Source organism: Molothrus aeneus, chromosome 1 (assembly GCF_037042795.1).
Source record: "Molothrus aeneus isolate 106 chromosome 1, BPBGC_Maene_1.0, whole genome shotgun sequence".
NCBI classification, from domain to species: domain Eukaryota; kingdom Metazoa; phylum Chordata; class Aves; order Passeriformes; family Icteridae; genus Molothrus; species Molothrus aeneus.
In genome coordinates, this window is record NC_089646.1 from 110,025,892 (window position 1) to 110,038,953 (window position 13,062).

Consider the following 13,062-nt stretch of genomic DNA (forward strand, 5'->3'; position numbering starts at 1 on the left):
TCAAGAGACAAATGCATTTTGTCTCTTTATTATAAAATAAAAATACTTTATCTTCAAGAGACAAATATAAAATATCTTTTATAATTATACAAATATAAAAGCTGTTAAGACACCTAGAAAAGGCTGTGTTACCCTTCTCAGAGTACCATTTCTCTAGAGCTTATTGTATTATAGAGTAAAAGCTAAAAACTTTAAAAGAAGATTTGTTCCTACTCTCTTCCTTTATTTATGTTTAAAGTTATTTCTGTTTATTTACTCCAGGACATTTGAAATGGACCAAAGCTGAGGATATTGACATAGAAACACCGGGATCTATTCTAGTGAACACTAACCTGAGGGCTTTAATAAATAAACACACCTTTGCTTCTTTACCTCAGCATTTTCAACAATACCTCCTGCTTTTGCTTCCAGAAGTAGACAGGCAGGTAAGTAACATCATAAAATATTTCTATTTTTAATGAGACTTTTTTACAGTGTGTTTGCATAGGCTGATTTGACTGACTAGGAATCGTTCCAGGAAAGAATTAGAAAATCTCCATACTTCCTTAGGTAAAAGTGTTAGATGTAGAAGGACCATAAAGTTTGTCTGTGAAAACCAGCTCCTCCTTTTCAGGAAGCAAAGCTTCTTTGCTTCCTGAAAATTCTGCAGGTCCCTGATTTGTCTGAATGGAAACTGAGCAGCAAATCTTTCAAACCTGCCGAATTATTTAATTAGCTTTTCTACCTATGGTGTTGAAGATAAACTTCTCATTCTCAAGACTTTCTTTATTTTGAGTCTCTTTTCACCTGTGATCTTTCTTGGTGCTCTGCCATCAATGTCCAGGTCAACATTAGGTCAATTAGTCAATATTTGTTCTCCTGCTCTTCATCTTCTGCACAAGCCTACATAAGCTCTCTCAGCTCCACTGCACTGAATCCACATATTCACACCTTTTATAAGGAATATCTTCTCCAGAGCTTATGGCTCTGTGCTCAGATCTATTGAGAGAATGATTTGGAGAGGAACAGGCTGGAAATAAAATTTCAGTTTTGTGATCTTTCCTACAGTGTCTGGTCCTTCCTGCATTTGTTGGTCAGATTGCAGGGTTTCTTAGAGAGAGGAAAAAAAAAAGTCTTTCTATCATGTCTAGTAGTTAAAATAGATAAGAGTTTCCATTTACTCACTTGCCTCACTTAGGGATTCAAACAGTCTTACCAGTTTCAATGGGGAATACTCATGCACTTAATTCAGACTCATTAACTTACACAAATAGGGCATTATATTTTTTGCAGATGGTCAGTATCCCTCTTATAATGTACTAGAGAATACAGATCACTTAAATGAGTAATTAAAACCTGCATTTTAAATCAGTATTTCATTTCAGTATTGCAGGTTTTAAACTATTAGTAGTCTACCACTAAAGCAGGGAGAAGAAGTGCAATGTGACACAAAAAAAGGAAAAAAACTGTATTAATGTACATTTACTCAGCTTCTTATCAAATTAGATACTGTATGTTGTGGACCACAATTCTGTATTTAATAACAGAATGCTTGAGAAAAAACATCAGAACAAGATCCATAGAAGAAACAATATAAATGTACTTATTCTCAAGCTCCCACAATGCAGTCAAAGTCAGTATTGACAAGTCTTAAGAAAAGTTTTTTTTTCCCTGATTTCAAACAGATTTTAACTTAGTGCCCAGCCAATATTTTTCTGATAGTTTTGATTTTTTTGTTCTCTTTCTAGTTAATTCATCAGAAAAGATTAAAAGAATGTACCAGGTAAAATCATGTTTTCTCTCCAACCATCAAAGACCCAATGTTCATAAATTACATTTCAAGTATGGGGTCTTTATTTAGAAGTTTTTTGCTTTAAAATTTATTTTTAAAATGGAATATCTACAACTGACAAGCCACTTACCTTCTTATCAGTGTTCTTACAGCAGAATTTTTTGGCAAGAAAATCAAGAGAATATTTTTTGAATTTAAACATGCCTCACTAGTTAAAAGCAGTGCATTTTTTCACTTTTATTTCAAAAACCATTCACATAATGCATATAATATTATTTCAGAGGCCCAACACTGCATAATTGGATGCTGTTAGTTCACAAGCAAATGTTGTGATGAGACATTTGCAGGTGTCCTTCTGTCTGTCATCTTCTCACAGCCTTCTGTGGGTTTGTGTAACATCCCAGGTTTTCACCTGCATTTGGAAGGCAGGAGTCACCTGTCATCTCTGGAAGTTTAATGGAAATATCTGGCCTCTAAGTGTGAAAGTTGGAAAATTATGTTCAGGTGGAGAGTGGAATAGCCCTGAACCCTCACTTTGCAGAAGTCTTGGCAGAGAAAGGAATGCATCTCTTTTCTTGATGTCTGAGAATGTGTCCTCAGCTATGCCTGAAGTGTGGCATCCCAGATACAGACTGATGAAAGCAATTGAACTGATGTTCTTTTCCTTCCTGTGGCAAGTGGAATATGCCAGTGTAGTGCTCAAGGATCAAATAAAAGGATACAGAATTTTAACCAGGGAGTTCTGGTGGGAGTCTCTGCTGTTGGTCACTCTGACTGAACAAAGCAAGAGTATTCAGTTTTCCTCTTTTATTTCTACTTTCTAAATCAAATGGGACATCAGGCAAGCTATACTATTCTTTGAGTTAGCTACACATCTCTTGGGGTTCAGTTTTATTGTTTTATATTGGTCTTTCCTTGATTCATCTGAAAATTTTTATTTTGCTCTTCTGGCTCAGAATTGTTTCCTCCCTGTGTGTGTGTGTGTGCTGCTCTGCAGTTGGCTGCTGTTGTCTTCCCCAGAGAAGGCTGCATTTCTGTCTTGCCATGTGGATAGAGTATGTGAAGTACTGTAATAAATGGCACTATAAAAATGTAATAGAGTTATGCTATTTGTGTATATATAGTGATCTGTGAAATAAATTACTAATGAAGTGCAGTTTCATTTAGGCTTTATTACTGCTTCACATAGAAAAACCCCATGATGAATGATTCTTTGTCATTTCTGTCATAAACACCATTTTTCTGGGTGGTATAACTCCTCCTCCTTAAATCGTACTCAGCCAAAACTTGTCATGCATGTGTCACTTTGAATAAGCATTTTTAGAAACCATTAGTTAAGGGAGTTGAGGTTTTCTGGGTTTTTGTGTGCAAGTGTTTATTATAAATAAATGACTTCTGTCTCAACCTTGGTTAGTCTAATGTGTTCAAGAAAAGTTCAGGGACAAGTTAGGAGCTTGTTGGGATGTGTTTTCTGATCTTTTTTCATTTTCAAGTGTTGTGATTGATATCAGGCAGCTATTGGAGCCCATGGAACAGAAAGCCTTAGGAAAGATGTCCCAGAATGGAAGAAGTCAAGACCAATTCTTCTGATGTTCATGCTGTCCCTACTCCAGCTAGATTTTTGACGAAGTGGAAGAAGAGGGTCATTGCTTTTTTTCCCCTTGGGAAAAGATAAATTGTATCATGAGTTATAATTACAATTTAAATTTATTTCAGCTTGCATATTAGTTTAAATCCTATTTCAGTAGCAATGAGGCTATATACAGCCTTTAATACAGGCTGTATTAAAAATGCCTGTAAAAGAAGTGGAGCAAGTTGGCAGTTATGGTAGATGGATTTTATCAAGGATTTTATTTGTTTTGATTTGGGGTCAGAGGGAATAAGTATGTAGACATTGTTCAAATCATAGAAACAAAGAATGTCCTGAGTTGGAAGGGACCCATGAGGATCATCCAGTCAAGCTTCTCACCCTGCACAGGACAGTCCCAAGAATCACACCAAGTGTATTTTCCAAATGCTTCTTGAGCTCTGTCAGGCTTGTTGCTGTGACCACTTCCATGGGGAGCCTGTTCCAGTACCCCAACACCCTCTGGGTAAAGAGCCTTTTCCTAATATCCAACCTAAACCTCCCCTGACGTGACTTCAGGCCATTCCCTTGTGTCCTGGTCACCACAGGTCATACCTGAGAAGCAGCCATGTCCCAGACTTGTCTGTTTAGCAGACTGCTCCAAAATCTTGCATCACTGGATACCAGAAACCTCATGACTGAAATTTGAACATCCAGATTTTCAGCTCCTCATTAATCTGTATGGATTCAAAGATTCACAATCCTTGAAGCTCAGCTGATACAGAAGCCTGTTGGGTGATTCCCTGGGAGACCTGTATGACTGAGCTGGAAATACAGAAAACATGCAGGTGTAGAAACTATATGGAAGGAAAAGTCTCTGCACAAGAGATTTCAGTTATCACAAATTCCAGCCAAGTATTTTGCTTTACAGCTCTAATTAGAACATTCTACAGCTAAAGAACAATGGATTTTTCATCACATACCTACTTCTGACATTGGTACATCAAGCTGATTATGACATGTAACAGAGGCCTTCTTCACTACCTCTCAGCAAATACCTTCAAAGCAGGAAGTTTCTCTGTATATCTAGATTGCTGTATGGCATCAGTGAGTCTTTAAATATTAATTCAACAATGTATATTGTGCAAGCATGGGTAACAGGTCTGTACAAGAGGTTGTACATGAATGGCAGTTGGCAATGTTGTGTCTACACCTGCTTTCCTTGTTGGTACTCCTGGGAAGTCAAATTCCTGCTCCTAACACAGGGGAATGGGCAAGAGGAAGGGAAACACACCCACCTACTTAGGTTCCAAAAAGAATTGTAACATTATCTGAAGAGTAGCAGAAAGCTGAAGTGATTTTACTAATCCTTACGAGAGCTGAACAAAATGTTCTCTCCTGAGTGCTCTGAAAAAAAAGTGTGTCTTTCCAGACTCTGTGACTGCTTAACACCTTTCTGATCTTTGAGAATTTGACCCTGTCTTGCATTTTCTCTTCTGGTAATACCGGGCTCTTTTGAGTCTCTTGTGATTTGCACCTGCCCTGCCCTTTCACATAGGATATGAATTTCTTCCCACAAAAATACTTCAAAGCCTCCTCAGACATGTGTGTTAGATATTTTATCAGATCAAATCTGTTCTGGAAGAGCATTTAAAACAGTAGAGGAAATCACAGTAATAGTTATATCTTGTCTCAGCTTTACTTGTTTAATGAAAGAAATTTAGCAACTATCTATCTTTTATCTACAGTTTATAGATAGTCAAGTTAGTTACTTAAATTTAAAACTTCGAGATTCTTAAGGAATAACTTAAGGTGTGTAATATTGCAGAAGGTCATGTGAATATTTCAGGTTTGTTGCAGGTCAGTCTACTGAAAAGGAAAACATGATGTACAAATCAAAGGATTCTAAAATGGGTCAAAACCCACCTTATTCTCTTTCTTTAATTTCTAAATCAGTGAATCCCAAAATAATTATTGTCTCTTGGGTGAGTGCTAGTATTGATATGTAATCACATCACAGCATCCTTTTATTTGAAGGTCAGTGCAGGTTCTGTGTTTCTGTCTTGGCCTGTTCATTTTAGGTTGCTGCAGTTTGAATCTGTCACCTTGTAAAGATTCTTCTCCCCTTGCATTGAGAAAAGGCACAGAGTGATGTCAGCTAGTGATTTACTCTGTTCCTTTGAAAATAATAAGTAATTTTGGCGAAGGTTATCTACAGAATTCCAATTCAAACCTTTGTTTTCACGCAGTATGAATCAGCTTAATATCTGTTCCTACAATTTGAGCAATGATAGCAAAAGGTAACCATTGGTTTTGATGTGCACAAATTACTCCTACTCCCAAGCACATCAGTTGGAATTCTGTGGTGGAGAGTGGGTAATGAATAATACAAAATATTATTTCACTGTAAAAGGCAAGAAGAGAAGTCTGGTATCTGATATTCTGAACGCTTAGTGTTTAATAGATACCTTACTGTATATTAGTATTTTATTAGAAGAGAGTGAGTGAAGCTTGATTTTCACAATTTGCTTTTTGTAGCAATGTAACCATCTCCCTGCTTGTTTTATTAACTTCATCAGTGCTTGAGGATTATATGTGCCATTGGTATTTTGCAGAATTTCATTTATAAAAAGACCAACTGCAGAAATTAGTGCTGCGTGTATTATTTGCTTCCGGCTTTATTTTAGGTTTCTCTCCATGGAATTATTGTGTAGGGGTAGTTAAATGGTTACCTTATCTTACTTTGCTGCCTTTTTTGATTATCTTACAATCTTTTAGCTTTTTACTTTTCCATTCTCTATCAATCAGTAGCTTTCCAATATTTATTGTTATGTTCCTGTAAATGTTTGAGTTTTACACTGAAATACTTTTAGTGTTATGACAAAAGCATTTAGTTCAGAGAACATTTGCAATTGAAGGTTAAATGTAACATATGTCATCTGCACCTAAGCAGATTTAAAAAGCTGTTAAATTGGCACCCCTGTGTGTGCAGTAATTGAAGGTCATTTTATGACACATTTCTCCCTTTAGCTGACATTTTTTCTTCAGTTTTACTGGATGATGTGGACAGCATGGTGTTGTTGTAATGTGCCTTATTTCTACAGCTTTATTAGGGTAGTTTTAATGCAGGTATCTTACAGACTAGATAGATTAATAAATTCCAAAGATTTAAGCTGCCTTTTCCATAAAAATCTGGGTCTGGTTCCTGAGCTGAGCTAGCCAAGGGTTTTCATACAGATTACTACACCCAGCTGACCCTCTGTCCTTATGCACCAAGTTAATACTTATTTTACCTAACACATCTGTATGGATTGTGTATGTGTGTATTTCACAGTCATGTATTAACAACAAACATCAGTTTTTACTTTATGTGAGTTGAAAGCTGAAGGATTTTACATCAAAATCCCAGTTGTCTTTAGCTACAAGAGAGCTACTCTTTCAGCTTCCCTAGGCAGTCCAGAAAGCCTCACTGCAATTGCATTGCAATCTGGCTGCTCCGATTGATGTGGTAATGGAATTCTTGTTTGCTTGTTTGCAGTAATCCCCAGAGGTCCTCCTTAGTATCAGTATGTCTACATATGTGAATAGGAAGCTTTACATTTTTGATTAAGTGTCAATGTTTCATATTTCTGCAGGCTTGGTCACTGTATTTCACAAGTGTGAATCTGTGTTTTCCGCCCTGCCACATCCATGTTGTGGAAGTTCTTTTTTGATTTCTAAAGCCTAGTTACAAGCTCTTGTCACACTTAAAACATGTCTCACCTTTTAAGAACACATTTTGCAGCAGTGTTAGCAGAACTATTGCATTTGCTTTTGTCTGTAGCAAGGCTAAACTCAGTTGGAACTTCTAGTCGGACACAGCAATGGTGCTGTGCCCCTTGAAAGCTAAAAAATACAAGATCCACAGCTGTCTTTACAGCATCCTTTCCCATAAGTCCTTCTGATGTGTGAGGGGCCCTTCACTCAAGGTTGTTCTTCTGATGCAGATTTCTGATGCAGTGAAGCTTTTGTTCCCTTCTTGTTCCCTTCAAGCAAGTTTTCTAAAATACAGTACACAGCTGTTAGGGCTTAAAAAAAGAGGACTTTGTATGGAGTGCAAGTTCCATTTACATTTGACAGAATTATTAGTACTTTAAAAAGAGAACTGATAAAGCACCCCCCTTCCAGCAGGAAAGTAAGTGCCTCACATAAGTGCCTTTTTAAAAGACTGTGCTAGGAGCTGTGTTATGAGAGTATAACTAATGTGTGGACATAAGTGGTAATGTATATGGGCACAAGAGACTGGTCTGCTGCAAGTCATGTAGCTGTTGAGGATGCTCTGCAGTACTGCAGCATGCAGTGTTCCAACTGCGCCTCCCTTGCAAAGTGCTGATGATCGAGCGGTATGAGCCGGTCTGCAGTGCCTCCAGTGTTGCCACTGTGGGGCTGCACAGGAATTAGATGGAGAACAGAACATTCCATTCTGAATCTGAAGACATTCGAGGACTTGAAGCAGGATGTTGGATGCAGGTGCAGTGAAAGGAAAAGCAAGCAGAAGTGATCCATCCATGCTTCTGCAGCACTCTCCTCCTCTTCACCCTTACTCCCACCCCCTCTCTCTGCTTCTCCCCTCGCCTTTCCCTCCCCTCACCCTTTTCCACTATATGTGTTTGGCTTAAGTACAAAAGCATAAAAAAAAGTTGAGAGTTTTTTCCTTATTATTTCAGAACATTACCATCCTTTGAATTATTTAATCTCAGATTTCATTTAGTTCTCTCTTGTGTTAAGGACATGCAGCCATTTTTTTGCATAGAAAAGCAGTGTTTTCTAATGCCTAGAGAAAAGAGATTGGATGCAAGATTTTCATTTTTGACAGTCATCAAAAATGACAGACTAATTTTAGATGCTTACATGTAACTTCCCCTCACCTTCTGCTTCTCAAAGGTATATGTCTATAATTTTATTATTAAAGGCTAAGTGAATAGACCCTGGTGGTTTATATCCCTTTTCCTGCACTCTCCCCAAAATGTGAACATTCTTGGATAATTCAATAATGTTTCAGTTTCTCAAAGTCTCTAGTCATCTTTCCTTAAACAAGTTCCATACATGCTTGCCTTGATCACAATCCATATATGCTTTTCTGCTTATTTTTCCCCCAGGCTTATGTGCCTTTTCTAGTACCTTTATAAATACTTGTTTTTTTCTGTGTGTTCTGACATGCTTCGGTTCACTAATTAGGTGAACTTTCTATTAGGGGTTTTAATTGTTACTTCTAGAATTTGAATGTAGTTACACAGTACTGTTTGCTGTATGTTCTAGGTTTTTTTTCTATTTTGCATGGATTTTGTTTCATTTTAAAAATGCCTTATCTTTTCATTTTGCCAGATTTATTACTCGCCTAAAATTCTTCATCTAATTTCTTGCATCTGAGCTCAAACAGATTGGATTCTATTGTCTTTTTTGACACTACAGTGTATTGGAATGAATATAGCTATCCCACTTGTCTTCTTGATTTAGACAAGGTCTAAATTAACAAGTCACATTTCATTTTGAAAACATATGTTTGCAATTCTTCAGTCTTACTCCACATATTTCCCACTTTAGTGAAGATGGAAAAGGTCTTTGTTTCTTTCTCTCAAAGATGCTTCTTGCTTTTCTCCTCGTGTCTGAAGCAATTATTCCTATAGTAGTAGATATTTTCTTTTTCATCCTTTGATGTTTTATTTCTCAGTTTAATCTGGTTATTTTTATATGACTAAAGTAATACTCAGAATCACTTTCACCATCTGTCTTAAAAATCTGTCTTTTCATTTTGTATTTGAAGGCAGACTGTTCATGTTATGTCAGTGATCAGGTAGAAATGACAAAAAGTTTTTCTTATAAGAATTGATAACTTGATAATCAGAACTAAAGAAAATGAGCCATAATCTGGGTCATGTTACCCTTTACTGTGAAGAGGTGAGACCCATGGAAGAGAACTTATTCAGAGTGAACATGAACACCCAAGCTGAGGTACATCAGAGTTGCTGAGAGAGCCATGGAATGAGTTGGTACCTATCCATGTCACCTCCGCAGACCTGAATTTGTGGTGGCTGACTTTGTTTTTCTTTTCAGCACCATTTGAGTCTGACCATGTATTTCTGTCTGCTGTATTTATGTATGTATATAGTGTTGGATGTATCTCTTACCATTCATGTATCTCTCAGTGTTGCAGTAGATGTTTTGTGGTCACAACAGCAGAAAGGTAATTGCATCTTGTCAGAAGTATTTCCCTTATATTCCTGTTTATATACTTCTTACTCAGGAAGTCCTCCTCTGTTGGTTGTAAATACATGGCAACTGGTTTAAGAAAGGATAGATTTTTCATCAGCCATGGCACTATGTAAATGTGTCCTTTTTTCTGTTTGAGATGAGCTGCTGAGTGTTCCTTATCTTCAGGCAAAGAAACAACTTCTGTCCTTTTGTGTCTATGGGTTTTTGAAAGGCTTGTCTATTTTTTTTTAATGTTCTGCGTCTTCAGCTGGAATACTTCTTTCACATTCCTGCCATCTATGTCCTCAAGACCTGAAGTCATCAATATTTTGTACTCAACTTGGTAATTACTGACTCCTTAGCTATTCACTTCTCTCCCTTTTTTGCTTCTCTCCAGTATTACACCGTGCCTTTCTCTGCACATTTCTCTTTCCTTTTTTTTAATGTATATCAGAACTCTTGACAAGCTTTTGCTTCTCTTGAAACAAAAGACAGGCAGAGAAGAAAAGGGGCGTGGTTGTTGCCCTCAAGGGGATCAGCATGTGTGTAGACCTCTTCTATAGGGTGGATTACAGTCTGGTTCAGATTTTAGGGGTCAGGGTCAGAGAAGAGTCATGAATTCCATTCAGTGGCATGAATACCGTTGTGATGTGAGTTTAACAGGCCATCCCATCTAACTCAGCACTCATAAGGCCACACCTAGAGTACCTTGTCCAGCTCTAGGACTTTGCCTACATAAGAGAAGGGCCAGGGGCAATTTTATCAGTGTGTATAAATGGATATGGCACTACCCGAGGCAATAGGTACAAACCAAAAGGGGGGGAGCTTTCATATGGACATGAAGTAAAACTTTTTTATTGAGGGCATCAGTTGCCTAGAGAGGTTGCCTAGATGGGTGAGTTCTCCATCCTCAGACATACTAAATGTGCTGATTTTTATTTCCATCTGAAATGTGCTATTATAGTTCAATAGCACAAACATGTTAATACTTTCGGAATCATTCTCTCAGGTCTGGCAGATAAATGAAAAGCTTGTGCCTTAACTTGATAGGTTATCTATCACATGTGCACATACTGCCTGTGGATGGGGTTTTGTGCAACCTAGCCTAGTGAAAGGTGTCTCAGGCCATGGAAGGGGGTTGGAACTCAATGATCTTTTAAGATCCCTTCCAATTAAACCATTCTTTGATTTACTGTTGGATTTGCTGTTTGGTACTGGAAATTATGTGGGTTATTCCATTTCTAGTTTCTAAATCAAATTTGAAAAGAAAATATGGTCATGATTATGGACAGCTCAGCAGAAACATCTGTTCAGTCAACCTTTAAGCAACAACAACACCAGGGAGGCTGCACTAAACAAAATACCCTTTTCATTAAATAAATACTATTAAGTCATCATCTTCAATATTAAGCCTGGCCAGTTCAGTTCAGAAGCTGTGGAAAGAACCCAGAGGAGGGCAGTAAAATTTGCATGAGCCATAAAAATGTCTAAAGAAAAATTACTGGACATGAGCTTTTTAATCTGCCAGAACAAAATTAAAAGTGAAAAGCATCAAATGTAATACAATCAACTACTGTATTTCATACAATAGACAACTAACCCATGAAGTCTTTTGCATACTAAAAGTTAGTATTGATTGCTGCCACAGTTCAACTGATGTAAATAGAAGATGGTGGATGCATATACATGAGTAGTAGCCACAGTTATATCAAACAGACTGAAATATTTATGACATAAAAATTTCCTTTTTCAGTCTTATGCCAGCTAAACTAAATAGAAATAGAAAACTTTTATTTGACAGCTTTCCTAGTAACTGGCTATTATGTGGTCTTTCACAGGCTTTATCTACATGATCTGTTCCTTACAATTATCAAGGTTAGTTCAACCTCTGCTTTGATCTGATATTTGTTACCATATGGTACCACTCAGATATGACTAAATGCTGAAAAATACAACATCTTTGCTTAGCGCTGAGTTGTGTAGCAGAAACATTACCATCAGAAATGCAGCCACTGTTTACCAGAACTTGCAGATTTTTTGTGACAGCTACAGCTGCTTTTCCTTTTGACCCAAGTGTATTCACACTCATTCTCTATTATAGACTTGCCAACTGTTAGAGCATCCTTTTAGTTTGGTCCCATTTATCACAATCTCTTTTGAATAGTAGTTGTATAAGTGGAAAAATGACTTTTAGATAGGTAATGGCATACTTGAACAGTCAGCAGTATTCTATAGGAAATGGAGAAACTTAGTCAATTATTTTCATACTAGAAATATATGCAAGTTTACTTTAAAGTATTTTGCAGATGGATAGAAGTTAAGTTTTATAATTGCCATGTATTATTTAACAAGGAGAGCTCTAGCTGTGGATAACTCCTTGACATAATTGGTTCCCAGGTCATTAGCCAAAGTAGTGAACAGGATAATGATTGTTTTGTATTCTTGTAAAGAATTTAGGCTTTTATAAGTGCAAGCAGATCTTGTTAGTTTCTGAAGAATGTGTCAGTCAGAACATGAGCAGTCCAGAGACTAACAGGAGCACACATAGTAATAAGTTCTGTTTTACTTTGTAGTACCTCATGCTAAAATACCAGTATAGACAAAGTATATGGCCTTGTAATACTACTAATCTCTGCAGCCATTCAGTACTTCCCAATAAGAATTTCTGTCTCTTGGGCTTAATGAGAAATCTCTTCCACAGGGTTGTCACACTCAGCCTCAAGGGAGAAGGTACCTACCTTGACTTTTAACATGGCTCAAGCTATCAACTGCTAGTAAAAAAGTTGTTGATGAATAAGTAAGGGTCCTTCCAGCCATCATGAAACATAACTGGTAACAGATAAAATGAGTTTGCATTTGAGAATGATGGTTCCAGAAACTGAGTGTAATCTAAGGTTTTAATCGCATGCAGGCAGGCTAAGCCATTATCTTATGAGATCACAGTGTTTCCAAAGGTCACTCTGTCCAAATGAGGGGCTCTTTCAGATACGAATCATGAGCTGTGGTCAGTTATGTTACACTGCATAGAGTGACTCCAATGGAAGGGCATGATGAGGTTAGAAGCCTGGAAGCTAGAATACAAGGACTGACTCTTGAGCACCTTTCTTTGAAATTGGAGGTTGACAATTGGTCAGAAGTTAAATATCTGCAAGAGCACTTTTAGGTTTTTTTTTAATGATGTTGTAATAGATGGCAATTTGTTACACCATCTTGACATAGAAAACATGGCAAAAAAGGAAAATTTATCTCATCTTCTTTACACTAAGGCAAAATCAACATCTGCTTTTCTTTTATATTGGCTAAAACTTTTTTTGGCTGTTCAGGGGTGGATAATTCACAGCCTCTCCCAAGGAAAACTAGTGCTTCATTGTTTTCACTGACAGAAAGCTTTTTCCTCGGGGTCGGATCTGAATCTCTCTTGTTGCAATTCTGACTGGTACTCTTTGCTCTTTTTGGCATGTACATGCAGAGTGTGGAGATTGCTGTGTTCCTG

At 37.3% G+C, this 13,062-nt stretch overlaps 1 protein-coding gene across 1 annotated transcript in view; it reads left to right on the forward strand.

The window, feature by feature from the left end:
• Positions 1–13,062, forward strand: part of ASXL3 (ASXL transcriptional regulator 3) — a 124,656-nt gene that overhangs the window by 85,749 nt on the left and 25,845 nt on the right. The window contains exon 8 of the mRNA XM_066562794.1: positions 262–425. Within this exon, the coding sequence (XP_066418891.1) occupies positions 262–425 (164 nt within the window). The remainder of the gene's footprint in view (positions 1–261; positions 426–13,062) is intronic.